The 19,909-nt window shown below is 38.5% G+C and overlaps 1 protein-coding gene across 2 annotated transcripts in view; it reads left to right on the plus strand.

Annotated features, from left to right (window-relative positions):
• Positions 1-19,909, plus strand: part of LOC130214090 (CUGBP Elav-like family member 5) — a 323,679-nt gene that overhangs the window by 218,846 nt on the left and 84,924 nt on the right. The window contains exon 4 of one of the 2 annotated variants that reach the window (XM_056445676.1): positions 19,178-19,306. In XM_056445676.1, the coding sequence (XP_056301651.1) occupies positions 19,178-19,306 (129 nt within the window). The remainder of the gene's footprint in view (positions 1-19,177; positions 19,307-19,909) is intronic. The other variant, XM_056445677.1, reaches the window with a different exon arrangement.

Raw genomic sequence — 19,909 nt, forward strand, 5'->3', positions numbered from 1 at the left:
CTGCAGAGTGGATGGCAACATCAACAGCCTGATGTATAAAGACATTTGTGCTGCTAATTATATTACAAACCACAGGAGAGGGTAAATTCTTCAGCAGAATAGCGCTCCTTCTCATACTTCATCCTCCACCTCAAAGTTCTTGAAAGCAAAGAAGGTCAAGGTGCTCCAGGATTGGCCAGCCCAGTCACCAAACATGAACATTATTGAGCATGTCTAGGGTACGATGGAGCAAGCATTGAAGATGAATTCAAAGAATCTTGATGAACTCTGGGAGTCTGGCAAGAACCCTTTCTTTGCCATTCCAGATGACTTTATTAATCAGTGATTTGAGTCATTGCAGAGAAGTATGGATGCAGTCCTCCAAGCTCATGGGAGTCATACACAATATTAATTCTTCTTCCACTGCACCATGACTTTATATTCTATACTGGACATTATTTCTGTTCAGTGACTAGATTTTTTATCTAAGCAAAGTCAGACCTTACTGTCCTCATTAAATCATTAAATCAAAAATTATCTTGTGTGTGCGTGTGCGTGTGCGTGTGTGTGTGTGTGTGTGTGTGTGTGTGTGTGTGTAGAAGATTGCAGTTTTGTTTTGTTTAGTTTTTTCTTTCACTGTCATTGTCTTCACACAAGCACGCAGGAGCCGGTTTGATGTCTGGGTCAAGAGCAGGTTTACTCTCATCTCAGTCAAGAACAACCGACTCAAAAAAGACTTTAAAGCCTGAAATCACGCTGTTCAGCAGATTTGTAGTGTTCACCTGCAGGACGGACCATCCCACGTCTGAGTGTCCCGCTCCTGCTGTCTCTTCAGATTAGGGTGAAAAGGGCAGCTCATGTATTCCTGCAGGAGTCCAGCGCTGTTGCGGATGCTGTTGTTTTGCAGTGCATTGTTTCTTTATGACTGTAAGAGCTGAGCATATGCTGTAAAATGCCTGGGTTCCACACAATTTCCTTCATATTGTCCCAACACAAATCCATTAAGTTAACTTAATTGTTTTTACCAATTTAAGTGGATTGAACATAAAAAATTAAGCTCCCCCCCCAAACAAAAAAAACCTCAAGAATTTCATTGATTCTGGGGTATTCCAGAAAGCAGGTTATGTGACATACCCGGGTAAGTTTAAGAGGTGAATAACCTCTGCTTTGGTTCCAAAAACGGAGATAACTTTTGGGGTATGTTAAATAGCCATAGCAACTTACTGTATGAAGATAACCTTACTCTGGTTATGCACGCGCTGATTCCACAAAGGCAAAACAAACAGACGCAGGGGAGAAAGACAGTGACTGTGTTTACATGGGCAACAGTGATCGAATTTTTTGCCAAATCATTAATTTGTCGACTGTAACTGCAGTTTGGCACTTTCACTTTCATTCAGGAACATTTCATGCGTGCCCCCTGTGACAAATCAGATATTGCATACGAGGACGCATGTTGTATAAGAGAAAAAAAACATTTCTCAGTAACTTAGATGCACTCTGTAGGTAGCGTCAGTAAGCCGCGTGTGTATAGACTATCCTGTCACAAAATGCAGCGAAAATTCTACACGACGGTAATAGTTTGATTGCGGTGTTTACATATTTACACTTCGAGAGCAGCATTTACAGCAGATCTTTCAGTCGATTATATTGTAGTGATATTAAAGTACTGTAAACTGAGTAACTAAATCATTTTGACTAAAGTATGTCTTTAAAAACTGAAAGAGTACTGCTGACGATACGAACTAACTTTGCCTAAAATACCACTGATCGCTCACTTACCAAATCTGTAGGGACAGGACCATCAACACCAACTGGAGCCGCGTCTTTATTAAAAGGAGACAAGCGGCAAATCGGGATTTCACCATTTTCATATGCGAAAAGCTCTCGGGTAAAAAAAGTTCCTTACAAATGTATTTCTATGGCGTGTTGCGTGCACTGTAATCCACACGTAAGTCCAGCTGCGCTCTCAAAGTGGGGAAGTGAAAACAAAACCTTTGTTGCAGCACATTAATAAACGTAACACTGACGACCCATGTCTCCAAACAATTCTTCTTCTTCCACTTGTTTTGGGAACACAACGTGGCGTCTCTCTGCCGTTTGAACACTGTAACAGGTAAAAACCTTCTTTGAAGCTACATCATGCATATTAATAAAGTTGCACTTCATACACAATAGAGAGCGCTGATTGGTTTGTACCAAGTCTTTCTCATGAATTATTGCTGCACACTGAGAGACGTTACGATGCACTTGCAGGTACAGACGTCCACTCTCCACGCTGGAATACACGCAAGTATATAATCGCCGTGACGCAGCTTCAAAAATTCATTTCAAACTGCTCGAAATAACGCAAAAACAACCAATTATCACTTTTTGTGAAATATACGTGTCCTAATAGTGTTTTTAGCAGCATGGGACATATATATAACTGTCAACAGCTCAAAAATTGTGTTTTGGTGTTTCATGACCCTTCAAAAAGCATTTATTTGAAACAGAACACTTTGTAATGTTACAAATATCTCTACTGTCGCTTTAAAAATTGAGCTTGTTAACCTATATCTCGGCCTGGTCTACATCATCTTTTAGCATCTGATGTCACAGTCAGACATTTTCAGGAAAAGTGTCCGAGCTCTGCTGAATGTAATATTTCGCTGGAGTCTCTGTCCGCCGCTCTGTCATCATCAAACGCCGCTTGACAGACTCTAATGCCTCCTGATTTATTAATAAAGGCATTTATTTGATCTGCGGTGAGTTTTCTGTCAGTCTGAGGCAGGCAGAGATTACATACTGAGCAAAACACTGTCCACATAGACACTATATATATATATATATATATATATATATATATATATATATATATATATATATCGTAACGTATATATATATATATATATATATATATATATATATATATATATATATATATATATATATATATATATATATCTGTGTGTGTGTGTGTGTGTGTGTGTGTGTGTGTCAGTGTGTCGGGATCCTGTAGATATTATTTAAGTGCGCCGTAAGCTATATTTTTATGGAGGAGCATACAGAAAATGTCCCACTCGCTGACAGGTATCAGTGAAATAAGTGTCCTGAGAGATGGTGAGATGGTGTGTGTGTGTCAGTGCCTCGGGCCTGCAGGATCCACAAAACACAGTTTAGCAATCACAAGACCTGCTGTCAGTCACTTTCAGCATTTTGTTTCTCGATCATCAGATTTGCTGAAAGTGTGTTTTGGAGAGATGAGGCCCGAGTCTGAATCCAGGAGCAGAAATTACACTCATGATTCACCAAACAACTGTTTAAATGCTTATTTTTTTGTTATACTACAGGGCTGTTGGATGCTTGATTCTGACTGGCTGATGAGGCATGCAGTTGTTTTCATATAAATGCATAAAAGTAGTTCCGGCAAGTTTTGATCATATTACAGTTCCATGTCACTACGCTGAATGATTTTGGTTATTTCACAGCTACTACAGCCAATAAAACAAACCAAAACTTTAAGAAAGCAGTTTGAAAAGCTACCTTCGCTGTGGTCACCATAGTATAAGCAGTATAATTGGCTCCAGGTATTAAGTCCGGGATCTCATAAGTATTTTGAGATCCCGGACGAGCCCCCGATTAAATGTTATGGTTATTTAAGATGGAAACACTAGGGTTACAGCAACATTTAAAATTTATGACCCTTTTTTTGTGAATGGTGGTGGCAATTGAGCAGACAAACAACCAAATTATGCCAAAAATAAGTGTTTAGTTTACAAAGTGAGTAAATGATAAACAAAGTATATACAAAATAAAGAAAACAAGAATAAATAAATGGTTGTAAAAGAGGGCAAGAGGAACAAAAGCAGAGCCAAAGAAAATATTATAACAAAACACAACTCTAACTAGAACCCACAATCTCTACACTATCTAATAAAAGAAAGAAAAAGAAAAGCCTTCAGCATTTTCACACCCTGTCTAAACTATACTACTAACCAAAAACGTAAACAAAATTTACAATGAGTGGCGCACACTTCTAAACTAGTGTGTATAATACATTTGCATTTATGTGTAGCAGCATGTAGGTTACGTGACATCTACCCTGTCCTCGAATCCCATTGATCAGAAAGAAAACATAATTAGAACACTCTTTTAAAGCTAGATTTCAGGACAAATGATTAAAGCACACATAGCGCAAGAAACTGTGGAGCAATCCAGCATAACACACTGTCAAACAATCCAGCAAACACACTGTCAAGCAACCCAGCAAACACACACACACAACAGTGAGCAAGCAAAAAGCAAGCTAGCGTTCTGCCACGCCGGCTTCCGGTGGGGAAGTGGGGAAGTCCGCTTGTGATTGGTCATTGATGATGTCATTGTAGTCGTAATGATGACTGCATCTAGCTTAGCCAATGGGGAGCTGAAACTGGGCGGACTTAAAGAAATGACAGGTAGAGAGAGAGAAAGAGAAAGAGAGAGAGAGTAGTGAAACTAATCGAGCAGTCTAGTTTTATTAGCATTTTATCTGCATTTTAAGGTGTGTCTTATGATTTTTGATATTTGTATTTCAAAGTAGGATATGTATGGTACTGGGTAAATACAGCGTGTAAAATAAGTATTGAACGTAATGTTTTTTCCTGGGAATAAAATTTCCGAAGGAGCTGTTTGCATGGAATTAAAACAAAAATAAAACAAAATAAAACAAATCTGAAACATTAGTTGTGTGTAATAACAATGAAATGACAGAAGGAGAAAGTGCTGAACTACTGAAATCAATTTATTACATTACATAAAAGGTTTTTTGATGACGGCAGCTTAAAGACGCCTCTCATATTAAAAATGAAGTCACATGTATTGCTCAGGTGTGAGTTTTTCACAGACTTCAACAGAGGGTCAAAATCTTGATGGTTCTGTGGGTGGATGGTTCTAGCAAATCTGAGCTTTAATTAGTTTTTTCTATTGGATTCAGGTCAGGTGGTTGGCTTGGCCATTCTACAGTTTGATTTTCTTTCTCTGAAAGCATTTGAGAGTTTCCTTGGCTGTGTTTTGGATCATTGTCTTGCTGAAATGTCCACCCTGGTTTCATCTTCATCCTCCTGCTAATGTTGATGTTGGACTGAATCAGCTGAAATTAAAGGGCACCTATGGTGAAAAATCTACTTTTCAAGCTGTTTGGACAGACATGTGTGTAGGTATAGTGTATATACCGTCATATTGGGCTGATATAAACACACCCAGTCCTTTTCTTTTCAATTTAACAACATAAAAACGGTGGATCAATTGGAGCGGTTTTTAGATTCACCGCAACTTGAAGTAAGAGTGCGGTCCCCTGCCCACAAATATTGATTGACAGGCGCGCATCACGATATCCTCAGTTTGTTGTTTTACGTCCGCCATTTTAAGCATGTGAGTCAAGCGATGTCACTAAAGGAACACCCTTGCTCTATTCTGAGAAGCAAGGCTAATTGGGCTTAACACAAGATCAAAATTCACCACATGAACGCTCTAATCAGAATTATTGTTTGTATCTTTAGATGGGTTTGCAAACATGTGTACTTGTTTTCATTGCATCTACCTTAAACTTTAGCTGTTTGCATTTCTCGCAGTCACAGAAGCTCCCTGTGATCTTAGGTGCAGCTGGAAAGTGTGAGCACGTTGCCTCATGTGCGCGTCCGTCCATTGGAAATAAAATAATGAACTTGCCTGCAGGTCGCCCACCAGAAGGGCCGCTCGGCGACGCGCAGCGCCATGCATTTTAGAATTCTAAACATAGGTTTCTATCAGTGTACACCCAACGGCGCTTCAAGTCGGCATCTTCCCGCGGCGCCCAGCCACGACTTGGGACACTTCATAATTCTGCCGGATTAATAATTCCACTTCATAATTCTGGGACACTTCATAAGTCCCAGCATAGACTAACCTGCGCACAAATCAGTCACAAGATGGCACCAAACAATCAAAACCACAAAGCTGACACTAACAAAACTGGCTGAATAAAGCATAGACTAACCTACGTATTATTCATTCACAAGTGTGATGTGCCAGACTAGCAGATACATATGAATGTGGGTAAAAGTATATGAATGTGAGTATATTCACTGACATTCAAGGTTATTCGAAGTTCCCTGATGAGCCTGTGTTATTCAGTGGTTGTTATCTGGGAATAATGTACCTGGGAATGTCGAGACTAACCAATCAGAATCGAGTATTCCAGACAGTCGTGTAGTAAATGATGCATATTCTCACTAATGGTAATTCATACTGTATTGTTACAAAATATACTGTTCAGTTCTGTAACTAATGCTAGAAACACACTTCACGCAAGTATGTGCATTAACAATTGCGGTCTTGCAGTATTTATAATGCATGTTTCAGTAGAAATGTTTGTTTACTGCACTTTCTCAATTCTAGATGTGGTGGTATAGTGAAACACTGACAGAGATGTTATGAATGTGTGTTATAAACTATCCTTTAGATGATGTCCACACACACTGCTTCCCATTTTCACTCCAAACCCCAGCGGCTCATTTCAGCTCTGTGTGTGTGCGCGTGTGTGTGTGTGTGTGTCTCTTTTATTGGCGAACAGGTCTTTTAGCTGCGATGTTCCCTGCGGCACAGCAGCTTCGACTGCACACGTTTAGCTCATTCTTGCATCATCTCTGCTTTCTCCTCGTTCCTCCTTCATTCTCTCTTCCTCTCCTTTCTCTGATGTCTCACTGAACACCAAACTACTGGGCTTTTCTCCACACGTTCATGTGCAGACTTCTCAGAAATAAGGAAGTATGATATGTTTTTTTCCAGTGTCAAAAATCCTCTTCCTGTAGACATTGCTTTGGGTTATTGTGGTGTCCTTGAGAGCTTTTGTTTTGATATTTGCCATTTTAAAGTTGTGAATTTGTTTAAGATAGATAGATAGATGGATGGACGGACGGACGGACGGACGGATAGATAGATAGAAGGATGGATGAATGGACGGACGGACGGACGGACAGATAGATAGATACATAGATAGAAGGATGGACGACCGGACAGACGGACAGACGGACAGATAGATAGATAGATAGATAGATAGATAGATAGATAGATAGATAGATAGATAGATAGATAGATAGATAGATAGATAGATAGATAGATAGATAGATAGATAGATAGATAGATAGATAGATAGATAGATAGATAGATAGATAGATAGCCATTTTCAAATTTTTCAAATGTTTTAATTAATTTTCAAAGTGCTGTTTAAGGGAGCGAGGATATTTTCACAGTATTTTTTTAATTATATATATTTTTTCTTCTGGATCAAGTCTTAATTTTTTATTTTTTAGATTGGCTGTATTAAAAGCAGTTTATTATTTTATTATTTTGAATTATTTTTAGGGTAATATTATTATCCCCCTAAAGTATTATTATTTTTTGATTAGCTACAGAACAAACTACTGGGCTTTTCTCCACACGCGCAGCAGTGGTGTAGTCCTAAAAAAAAAGGTGGTGTACTATTGCACCCAAATCAAATTTTAAATGAAAGTAGGCAAATAAACGACGAAAGTTAATGTTTCTTTTATTCATTAGCTATATAACATCAGCTACCTGTAACTATTCACCTTCACGAAAGGAAAAACAAATACTATGTCAATGTTGTAAATGGTTACAGGTTTCCAGCTTTCTTCAAAATATCTTCTTTTGTGTTCAACAGAGGGAAAAAAGACAAACCGGTTTGGAACAAGTAAAGGTTGAGTAAATGATGGAAATTTCAAAATTTCACAAATTTTTCCTCCTTTTTTTATTTTTTTACATTTTTTTGCTTCTCTTGATTTTTCCTCTTTTTTAAATTTGTATTTAATATTTTTCTATAACATATAAATTTGGGCGTACTAGTTTTTGCACCGTTATTGTAAGTTATTTTGTCAGATTAGCTCCAGGTTTGGCTTCAGTACTGACTAATCTAATATATATGCACAACAAGGCTTGATAATAACACCCACCAACCCGCCAAATGTGGGTAAATTTCAGCGGTGGCGGGTTAGACAGCAGCTTCCACTAGCCACTTTGGCTGGTTGAAAATTGTTTTTAAATTGTAGTTTTCTTAAAAAGCAGTCTTTAACAATAAGGACTGCCCAATGGCCAGCGCCCAATGACCAGCGTGAGAGATGACAAAAATGACTGTGTTCACGTGAGCAAAAGAAACCGGTGAATACCAAATGAGAGGATGACCACGCGCACGGGAGACTATCTTCGTTCACTGACTAGGGCTTCAGTGTCGGGTGCACAGGTGATTTGATGAAATTTGTGAAGCAAAATGTGTTTTGACTCATTACTAAAATCTCTTGACTAAGAAATATTTATTTATTTTTGGTGCGGCTGAAGAAAATAATGGTAACAAAAATGGAAATAAAAACTAATAGCAATATAACAGTAGGAAACCACAACCCATTTGCTCATGCTCATTGAACAAGGTCATACAGTCAGTGTTCATACAGTCATGGAAAAGACCTGGGGGGGGGTTAGGAAAACCAGAAAACCCACAAAGTTTTGGAAAAGTCATGGAAATTCATTTAACAAATATCTGTAAACTTGAATTTGGGCTGCTGATATATATTGCGATGTGATTCAATTTCACCAGATGATTTAACAGGTTTATTTGGATTGATTGGGGGGATTTTGTAGAGGAGTGAATCTCGAATAATATTGAACAAATAAATGACAAGCATATATAAATAAAATATAGTAAAGATAAAAGTGAATTATAGTTTTCAGCGATTCACTATTCAGGGACAGATATTAAATAATCAACACTGCACAGTCTTCATTGTATATTATTTAATCTTTATTAAAGTTACAAAAAATTTCTCGGATGGTTTAAAATTTGAAATATTGAAATGTTCACACAGTCACAGGCCTTAAAGGGACAGTTCACTCAAAGATTAAAATACTTAGTATAGTATATTTCAATACTATAGGAGTTATTAAATCATCTTCTTTTTGTGTTCATTTAAAAAAAATAAATCTCAAATGTTTGAAACAAATGAAGGGTGTTATGAAAATGGTAATTTTAGGGTGAACTATCTCTTTAAAAATGCATGCAGATGATAAACTTTTACTCCATAATGATTAAACTCTATATTAAACTATAATCCTAACATTGCATATCCTGCGATGTGACTATTGTGGATGCACACGTTGCGATATCGATGCTGAAACAACATATTGTGCAGCCCTAAATTGAATATAGGTTAGTTGTCTTTATTTCTTTTCTGTCCTTGGCTAAAAACTTGCTCTCACATTGTTAGTACTGCGTAACCATTATCAAAATCAATTTTACATAGATATAAAAACAAGCTTAAACAAAATAGATTGTTGCATGTTCTACAATATACTGTAATGATTGACTTCCGGTTTGAGCAGCTATGGCGTAAGTCGCGTTCGAGGTTGCTCCTGCAGTACATTTATCAATATTTCAAGCTTTAGCATATTTTGCTCCCACCACCCAGCCTGCAAGTGTTTATTTTTTTAATGTACAATATACTGTAATAAATTTGAACGTCATTGTTTTTCTTATTATTTATCATGTATATGAAACATGATAACATTTACATGAAATCTTACGTCATGAACATGTACTTGAAAGTTCTGGAAAAGTCTTGGGAAAAGTCATGGAATTTTACTAGTAAAAATGTGTATGAACCCTATACAGTAAATAACTCACAAAAAAGTTAAATGAATAAGGAGTTATGTGGACATAACTTCAAAATCAAGCATATTTTACCATGTCAAAGTCAAATTTATACATATATAAAATATATTTTCCCAACAACAAAATTGTGGCTAGTGAAAATGGCGTTGGCTAGTGATGTTGGAAAACTACTAGCCACTGTGGCTGGTGGCAAAAAAAAAAAGTTCATGTCTAGCCCTGATATAAATATAATATTGAATAGCTTCCTATAAAAAATATGAAATTAAAAGATAGATTTATGAGGGATGTACTTACTGTATATATGCTGAGCACTGTACATGTGTGTGTGTGTGTGTGACCTTCTGACACAACATCCATTACACCACTTACAAAAATGAGTTTGCTGCTTATTCAAACTACTTATTTAAAACAACACAATTCTTACGTTTGTTTTTGGGACAACTTAATTTTGTATGTGCAATCCACTTGAATTTGTAAAAATGATCAAGTTAACTTAATTGATTTGTGTTGGGACGACATTAAGGAGTTGTATTTTTACAATGTAAAGCCTATAGAGTATACTTAAACATCATTTTGTCAGGCATGAGATGGTTGTCTTTTAAGGCGGCCTCTGCTGTTCGCGTGTTTTGGAACAGAGCCGCTGTGTGTAGATTCCCACAGACCCCTGGGAGGGAGGGGCTAACAGATTAGACTCATGAATATTCAACATGTTAATGAGAAGCAAATGAAGGGGTCTGTGTGGATAATTAGAATGGTGGCCAGCAGGATCTGGCACAGAGAAGCAGAGAGAGAGACACTTCGGTGGGCTGATATAAATTGTAAATATGGAGTCTCTGTGGTGTGTGCTTATTGAGGGATCAGGTCATGTATCCGCATTCACGCAGTTGATTGTGTCTGTCTGTCAGTCACTGAGACAGTTCCCCAGAGCACTGGTTTATTGCTCACGCTCTGCTCTTTTTTTTCATGCTAATATGCAGAGACCACTTTAAATTAAGCTTGATTTCTATAAGCAGTTGGAGTTTTCTGTACTAGATGTGTGGAAGTCACATACTTTGTTTGTGGTTTAGCTTCATCTTTGTTGCAGGTTTCCTACAAAAAATTACTAAAGCATAGTAACAAAATACATGAAGCTATAACTACCTATATATACCATTAAAGTTCAAATGAATCCCTCCTGTGAATCGTTTTTTTCTTTTTCAAATATTTCCTAAATGATGTTTAAGAGAGCAAGGAAATTTTCACAGTATTTCCTATAATATTTTTTCTTCTGGAGAAAGTCTTATTTGTTTTATTTTAAATAAGGTCAAAATTATTAACCCCCTTAAACAAAATTTTTTTGAATGTCTACAAAACAATCTTCTTTCCGTTAAATAGAAATTGGGGAAAAAATAAACAGGGGAGCTGATATTAAAATATTATAATTTAGGGAGGCTAATAACTCTGACTTTAGCATCCTGACAGTTTTTGTAAGCCTGAATTAGAGTGAATTATATCAGAAAAAATATATATCACCTGTTTATTTTAGTATGATCATTACATAAATAAATTATAAACTATTTAAATAAAAAAATTAAATAAATAAAAAAAACTATTAAATAAATAGCGATATGATATCTTTCAAGGGAACTGTTAGAAAAAAAATAATATAAATAAATACATAAATATATATATGTATATTATATATATATATATATATATATATATATATATATATATATATATATATATATATATATATATATATATATATATATATATATATATATATATATGTATATATGTATATGTGTATAAATAAATATATATATATATATATATATATATATATATGTGTGTGTATGTGTGTGTGTGTGTGTGTGCGTGTGTCTGCGTGTGTCTGTGTGTGTGTGTGTGTGTGTGTGTGTGTGTACATATATGTGTTCACTACAGCTCTAAGTGAAGCTTCCCGCTGCATGCTTCAGCTGCATTTCTCCTCCTAACCAGAAGGAGGTGCTCCTCTGACTTTTCACGCAATGGATTCCCATTTCTATGCACCCTCCAGAACAGTGGATGGCGCCACTTTCCTGTCTTCTGCTGTTTGCCACCACTTTTTTCACAAAACACCTGAGTTTTGTCCTATATAAATTTGTCTGAAACTAGCTAGTGTGTTCAGTCTTGAGCCATTATTGTCCAGTGGTCTCCTGGTCACCATCACCAGTGATCTAACCCTTACGTCCCATTCACACGAGGCGTCAGCTTCAACGCTTCCCATTCACTTTGAATGGGTGACGTCAGGCATTGCTGAACTGCATTGTGGATCCGTCTGCGCCACTACAGAGGCGTTGCTCGCTGCAGAAGTTGGGACTTGCTCAACTTTTTATGCGCCGACGGAAGCGTCAGCCAATCAGATCACTGTATGCAAATACACCAGCTCAGGCAGTGGCCTATTGCTGACTAATTTCATTTGCTGACGCTGCTATGACGATCGCATCAGCCCCAACTTCTGACACGCCCTCTGTCAAGCAATGACGCTGAAGTCCCGTGTGAATGGGGTGTCATAGATTGCTAGAGAACATGGATTACAATCCTGTCTCCATAGGAACTACAAGTCCTATCATGCACCACACACACACACCTGTTCCAAGTCTCCTTTGAAGCTTTCTGATCCAGTAAACCGCTCGACTTAACTGTGTCGGAAAAAGGTTCGTTACTCGAAGCTTTCTAAATCAGAGCTCGATGAGGACATCTGCTGGTTAAAGTGTGGGAAAGCACTTTGTTGCAAAAATGTCAAATGTTCACAAGCGACCAACTCATTCATGTAGTCATACAACAACGGTAATGTAAATAAATTACTCACTGTAGTTTTTTACATATAAGTTATTACATTACACCATGATGACTGTTGTAAAACACTAGGTATTCAAAAGTATTTACATTTATCATATTACATCTGGTCGTTCACCCACACACTTGTTATAAACAGGGATCGAACTGGTGATTCGAGAGGAGGTGGCTATGGGAGTGAGGCTTTCAAGCCCTTCCAGCTGTAACCCACCACTGGGAAACATCCATACACACTCATTTACACACATACACTACGGACAATTTAGCTTACCCAATTCACCTATGGAGCATGTGTTTGGACTGTTGGGACTTGCTCAACTTTTCATGCGCTGATGGAAGCGTCAGCAAATCAGATCACTGTATGCAAATACACCAGCTCAGGCAGTGGCCTATTGCTGACTAATTTCATTGGCTGACGCTGCTATGATGATCGCATCAGCCCCAACTTCAGACACACCCTGGGTGTGGGTTTCCTCTGGGTGCTCTGGAAACCGGAGCACCCAGAGGAAACCCACACCAACACGGGGAGAACATGCAAACTCCACAAAGAAATGCCAACTGACCCAGCGACTTGAATCAGCAACCTTCTTGCTGTGAGGCGATCGTGCAACCCACTGCTCCACCGTGATGCCCTACAGTAATTCATTTACTTAAAAAATTTAAGTTATTGGATTAACTGACTGTTTTTAAGTAAAGTCAATGAATCGTTTTAACAGTGCAAAGCAAAATGGTTGAAACCTAAATCTCCACACATGATGAACAAGAAACTGAAGCAGACATGTTTCATTTGATTTGTTCTTCATTCATCTGCACTGCTGTCGAGGAGAAACAATGGAGATAATAAAGACATTTCACTGTGATTTCTGTTCCTGCAGGCCTTTTTCTAGAGAGCGACAGCTGAACCCTGCTGAATTTCAGCATATTGCCTGTGTTTCAGGCGGTGTGTGTGCGTGTGTGTGTCTCATTGAAGGCTACAGGTCAGAAATCCAGAGCACTGCAACTCAACTGCAATACTGTGAAACCAGAAGCACAAAGTAACACACACACACACACACAGAGATGATGCAACTGCGATTGAAGGGCAAACAGCAATGGGAGTGTGTGTGTGTTGGGCTGGTAAAAGCGTGTGTCGCTATGAGATATTTGTATGTATGAGCGTTTCAGTGCCCAGAGTCTGTTGTTTTAAACATGCTGTGCTGTGTGTGTGTGTGTGTGTGTGTGTGTGTGTGTGTGTGTGTGTGTGTGTGTGTGTGTGTGTGTGTGTGTGTGTGTGTGTGTGTGTGTGTGTGTTCTACTTTAGCTCACGAACACATTACAGTTTGAAGATAATACACTGATTTTGTTGGAGTTTCTGGACCATTTTAATGTGTGTGTAACCCTCTTCGTTGGTGTGCTTCCCCAAAATGTCTCTGCGTTGTGTATGTGTGATAGGATGAATAAGAAGGACACCAAGACCGTGGTTGAGCCAAACAGAGCAGCTTTCCCTTTAATGGACTCCTCTCTTCATTTTGTCACTCGCACAGCAGAAATGGCACTGCAACATCTTTCCCACAAGGAAACACAACTGAGTACATCACAAAATATCTTCAAAGATCACAATGTGTAACAAACTGCCCAAAATAAATGATGTAAATGTGGCTGCAGCTAAATGACTAGTAAGCTAGCTGTTCACAAACTAACTTAAACACTGAAAATATAAACTACAACATATGACAGGCAATTATAAATGTTAAATATATTCAGAATATAAAGATCAACCCTAAAACAACATAAAATATGCTCTGCCGCATGGAATCATCTTAAATATATCCGAAATATAAGTCAATCTATCAAAAATAAGGACATCTACACATTAGTTAATGCCCTAATTATAACAGATCTCATAAAATAACAAGGATGGCAAATATTATTGACAAAATTAAACAGATTCTGTGTAGAGCTGAATTAATCCTCCTTACCTTTCCCACAAGGAAACACAACTGAGGCCAACCAGCAGCCCATCTCCCTAACACAACACACAGCTCCTCCCGGAGGAAAGGAAGAGATATAACATATTCCCTACATGTGCATTAAAAAAATGTAAACACTTTTGTTTAAATGTGTTGTATGTAGGTTTACACCCAGTGGTTGAACTTGGTATTGCACTCCTGGTTCAAAACACATGCAAGCGCAGATTGCCAGATTGACGACATCAACAGGAGTGTGCCTGACTGTCGAGCTCAAAGGCTGATTTAAAGCTTATTTAAGTCATGTTCTAAATAAAAGCAATGATGCGATAGAAGGAATATTGGAGTTTTTGTCCCAACCAATGCCTGGAATTTATATTTTAGAAATGGCTTCTATTTCTATTACAACAGGATAAACTGACAGTGATCACCTCAGGTACACTTTATTCAGTGTTAAATGCTAATAGTGTGAGTGTGAATGCCATTTTACATCACATTTATTGACATATTACTGAAAGCAGCAGCTTCAGAACTGTGACTCAGTGTAAACCAACACAAATGAATGATTCAGCATGTACATTTAATAATGTTAAACAGGTTTAATATGTATTAAATAGATTATAAATCCTACCATTTCGTTGGAGTGCAGTGAGTGCACTATTCTGTGCTTCTTAATGGCTGCATTTAAATGTTCCTGTTGTGTTTCGTCTGGTGCAAACAGCCAAATTGCTCATCACTGCAAATCTCATCAGGTATTGTGCTGTTAGGACACAGGGTTACAATGTAAGCTGCTCACCTAATGTTTATGTTCGTAATATTTATATTATTTGTTAACTAATAACCACCTCATCTGGAACTCTGAATCTGCGTCTCATTTCGGAGTCTGTTACTGTCTACTGGAGGTCACATTTCGGTCATGAACACACACTTTGAGGACCGTCCTGACTGAATGAATCAAATACACTGTTTGTCACCAAGGCAACCTAGAGTGCTGAAATATAATTGGCTAAACTGGCAGTGGCTGGGTTAAATGATCAAAACAAAGACAGTCATCCTGGCACATAATGCACATTTTCAAAGCAGAATAACTTAGTTATACTAGCATTATTTTTAAGATACACAAGAATTAGCATGTTTATTAAATATCTGCAAACATATTATGGTATTGTTATGCTTTAGAAGAGTCAAAAACTCTTCTATTCTAACTATTAATTAATTACCTGCCTATTATTAAGATATTGGCTGTTTATTGATACTTATAAAGTACATATTCTGCATGATTTTATTCTACATCTCTAATCCTACCTAATTTATAATCAAACTACTACCTTAATATATATTGATAAGCAGCCAGTCAGGAGTTTATTTGTTTATTTGTATAATGGTTTGCTAATGGGGTTAAAAATACTGTATTTTAAAATGAAGTGTCACAGAAAATAAAAAGAAACATTACAATGAAATAAACTAAAAAGTATACAGTGTATTCTGATGTTCTATTTGTGTATGTTGTGTGCATGTTTGTGTGTGTGTGTGTGTGTGTGTGTGTGTGTGTGTGTGTGCGTGTGCGTGCGTGCATGCGTGCGTGTGTGTGTATGTGTGTGTGTGTGTGTGTGTGTGTGTGTGTGTGTGTGTGTGTGTGTGTGTGTGTGTGTGTGTGTGTGTGTGTGTACATATATGTGTTCACTACAGCTCTAAGTGAAGCTTCCCGCTGCATGCATCTGCTGCATTTCTCCTCCTAACCAGAAGGAGGTGCTCCTTTGACTTTTCACGCAATAGAATCCCATTTCTATGCACCCTCCAGAACAGTGGATGGCGCCACTTTCCTGTCTTCTGCTGTGTGCCACCACTCTAGCCAAATTAGCAACACCTGAGTTTTGTCCTATATAAGTTTGTCTGTAACTAGCTAGTGTGTTCAGTCTTGAGCCATTATTGCCCAGTGGTCTCCTGACTCTTTTGATAAGTTAAGTGACCCTATATTGTTGTGTTTTTTGACCCTTGTGTTTTGTTTTTCCTGTTCTCTGGAAGCTTGGCTTCAGTTTAGGCATGGGCCGGTGTAAGATTTTGACGGTATGATAACCTTGGATGAAAATATCACAGTTTTGCAGTATTGCGATCACTGCTCTAAAATATATTCTTTTTAAATGTCCTGGTAAAAAACAAAAATGTTTTTCCCTTATGAACACAATTTATTTTATTTTGGGAAATTTTTATAATATTTTGGAGCAGTTAACATGTCAGGCTGAATAATGAATATAAATCATTGACTTCTGCTGTCTTCTGCTTCTGAGTGCACATACCTTAGGAACGGTATAGCAGAAAATTTTGATGGTTTTAAAACCTTGACTTTTCCAAACCGCAATATACCTTGAAAACTGTTATCGTCCCATGCCTGCTTCAGTTATGTTGCTGTAAGATCATTTGTTTATTTTTTCTGAACCTAAAGCCTCAAGTTTCCTTATTAATCTTCTGCTCTTGGGTTCATCTGTTGAAGAGTTTCTATGCACCCTCCAGAACAGTGGATGGCGCCGCTTTCCTGTCTTCTGCTGTGTGCCACCACTCTAGCCAGATTAGCAGCACCTGAGTTTTGTCCTATATAAGTTTGTCTGTAACTAGCTAGTGTGTTCAGTCTTGAGCCATTATTGCCCAGTGGTCTCCTGGTCACCATCACCAGTGATCTAATCCTTACGTCCCATTCACACGAGGCGTCAGCTTCAACGTGAGCTTAGCTGTGAAGACCTGGGTTTAATCGTCAGTATACAGTATAAAAATCATTGGTAAAAACCAAGATGTGCATGACAATTGCAGCATTGGTCAATCACATTTATGATTTGATTGCCCAGCTCTATTGAGTTCATTCTGCAATGCGAAAATGTGATTGTTGTAGAACTTCTGATTCAGTCGCCTATGGGAGAAATGACTAGGAATAATAAATGGCAGAAAACGGTCAAAATACTTGCTCTACAAGCAGGTGTGTTCATGACTACACACAAAAAGGAGAATAATAAAATATGACAATGTGCGTTTGGAACATCAGGCAGCATAACGAGCTTTATTTAACGTGTACATATCAATGCAAGTGAATGAGACCGGAGTCTGGAACCAAAAAGATGCAATACAGGCTCATTGTGAATACGTACCCCCGTATACATTTCTAGAGAGAATGAATTATGTTGCCAGAGATGCGTATGGCTGCATTTCATCTTTAAAATGAATCCTACAGGGCGGTATGCCAGTGGCTTCTGTTTCTTTTCGAGCTTTGTCTGTGGACGGCTTTTCTGCTGTTAACCAGTTTACCCAGTGGCTCGCCACGTATGTGAGTGATCTTGGGATGTGGATCAAAGTTGACTGCAATGACGGGGTTCGAGTTCAGTGAAGAACGGTTCTAGAACGGTAAAACTAAAACAAAAGCCAAAAAATACAATAAACAATTAAATAACAGGGTTAGAAGATGGTAAGATCTGAAAATGTGATGAAAATGATGGCTTTTATTTTGAAACACTGTCGGTTGGGCTAAGAAAAGAGAGTGGGCGGGTCAATCGATGCTTTTGAAAAAAAACTATTGGTTGGTTTTAGGGAAGGCGGTGGGCGGGTCTATTGGTGCTTTTGAAAACACTATCAGTTGGGTTTAGTGTGGTGAGCGGGTGGGTCCATTGGAGGTTTTGAAAACACTTGATTCGGTTTAGGGAAGGCGGTGGGCGGGTCAATTGGTGCTTTTTGACAACACTGTGTGTTGGGTTTAGGGAAGGCGGTGGGCGATTCAATTGGTGCTTTCGAAAACACTGTCGGTTGGGTTTAGGGAAGGCGTGGGCGGGTCAGTCGGTGCTTTTGAAAACACTATTGGTTGGTTTAGGGAAGGCGTGGGCGGGTCAGTCGGTGCTTTTGAAAACACTATTGGTTGGTTTAGGGAAGGCGTGGGCGGGTCAATCTGTACTTTTGAAAACACTGACGGTTGGGTTTAGGGAAGGCGGTGGGCGGGTCAATCTGTACTTTTGAAAACACTATAGGTTGGGTTTAGAGAAGACAATGGGCGGGTCAATCTGTGCTTTTGAAAACACTATCGGTTGGTTTAGGGAAGGCGGTGGGCAGGTCAGTTGTTGCTTTTTAAAACACTATTGGTTGGTTTAGGGAAGGCGTGGGCGGGTCAATCTGTACTTTTGAAAACACTGACGGTTGGGTTTAGGGAAGGCAGTGGGCGGGTCAATCTGTACTTTTGAAAACACTATAGCTTAGGTTTAGAGAAGACGGTGGGCGGGTCAATCTGTGCTTTTGAAAACACTATCAGTTAGGTTAGAGAAGGCGATGGGCGGGTCAATCGGTACTTTTTAAAACACTATAGGTTTGGTTTAGGGAAGGTGATGGCCAGGTCAATTGGTACTTTTGAAAACACTGTCAATTGGGTTTAAGCAAGTGAGTGGGCAGGTCAATCGGAGCTTTTGAAAAATCTATTGGTTGGGTTTAGGTAAGGAGGAGGATGGGGGAACGATCAGTCAGTCAGTCAGTCAGTCGACAGCGACCTCTGGTTTACACCATAACAGCAGATGAGATCTGAAAAAGCATACACAGCGTCAAAACAAAAACTGCAAAAAAATGTACCTCCTGGGGCGTATTTTGCGCTCTCCAAATATGCATACAGGGGTAGATATCCACAATGAGCCTGGGTTGCAAAGATTACAATGGCTGTGCCTGCTCATACGTCAAGAATAAGGTCAATACAGTACTGTTTATATTGTGGTTTTGTGTTTGTGTATTTCAGAGGACCGGAAACTGTTTGTGGGCATGCTGAATAAGCAGCAGACAGAGGAGGACGTGTACCGTCTCTTCGAGCCCTACGGAGTCATCGAGGAGTGCACCGTATTACGAGGCCCTGATGGAAACAGTAAAGGTGAGATTCAGTTCCCGCTTTCATCTCTCTCGTCTGTATTCACGGCAGATTTTATGTGCTCGCTGGTGAATGACAGACATCCACGTGTCCTTTTATAGTACAGTCTGAGATGCATTTTAAATTTGAGCAGCGACCTTCAGCTGGAAAAAACACAAAGTCGAAGCAAACAAACAGATCAACCTTGAGTGCTTTCATTCATGCTGTATCTGAAATGCGGTGTCCCCTATAACCTCAGTAGTCAACTTGAAGGAGTGAATGAAAAGAGAGAGTGAAGTGAAGCACGTGTTTTTTTTTCACGTTTGTATATTGCTGGTTGTTAAATCTATCAGACGTATTGATCAGTGAAAGAAAAACAGACTTAAAGGGAGTGTCCACAGTTATTTTTCATTAAAAAAAGTACGAAATGTTCATTCATTCATTCATTTTCCTTCGCCTTAGTCCCTTAATTATGAAGGATCGCCACATAATTGATTTTCATTCAATCCACTTAAATTTGTAAAAACTCTTAGGTTAACTTAATTCCTTTATGTTGGCCCTGTTATGGTTTAACTGGTGACCGTGTTAACTGGTGACCCTTTCCAGACATATACTATTCACGTTTGC

This window comes from Danio aesculapii, chromosome 2, assembly GCF_903798145.1.
Source record: "Danio aesculapii chromosome 2, fDanAes4.1, whole genome shotgun sequence".
Taxonomy (NCBI): Eukaryota; Metazoa; Chordata; class Actinopteri; order Cypriniformes; family Danionidae; genus Danio; species Danio aesculapii.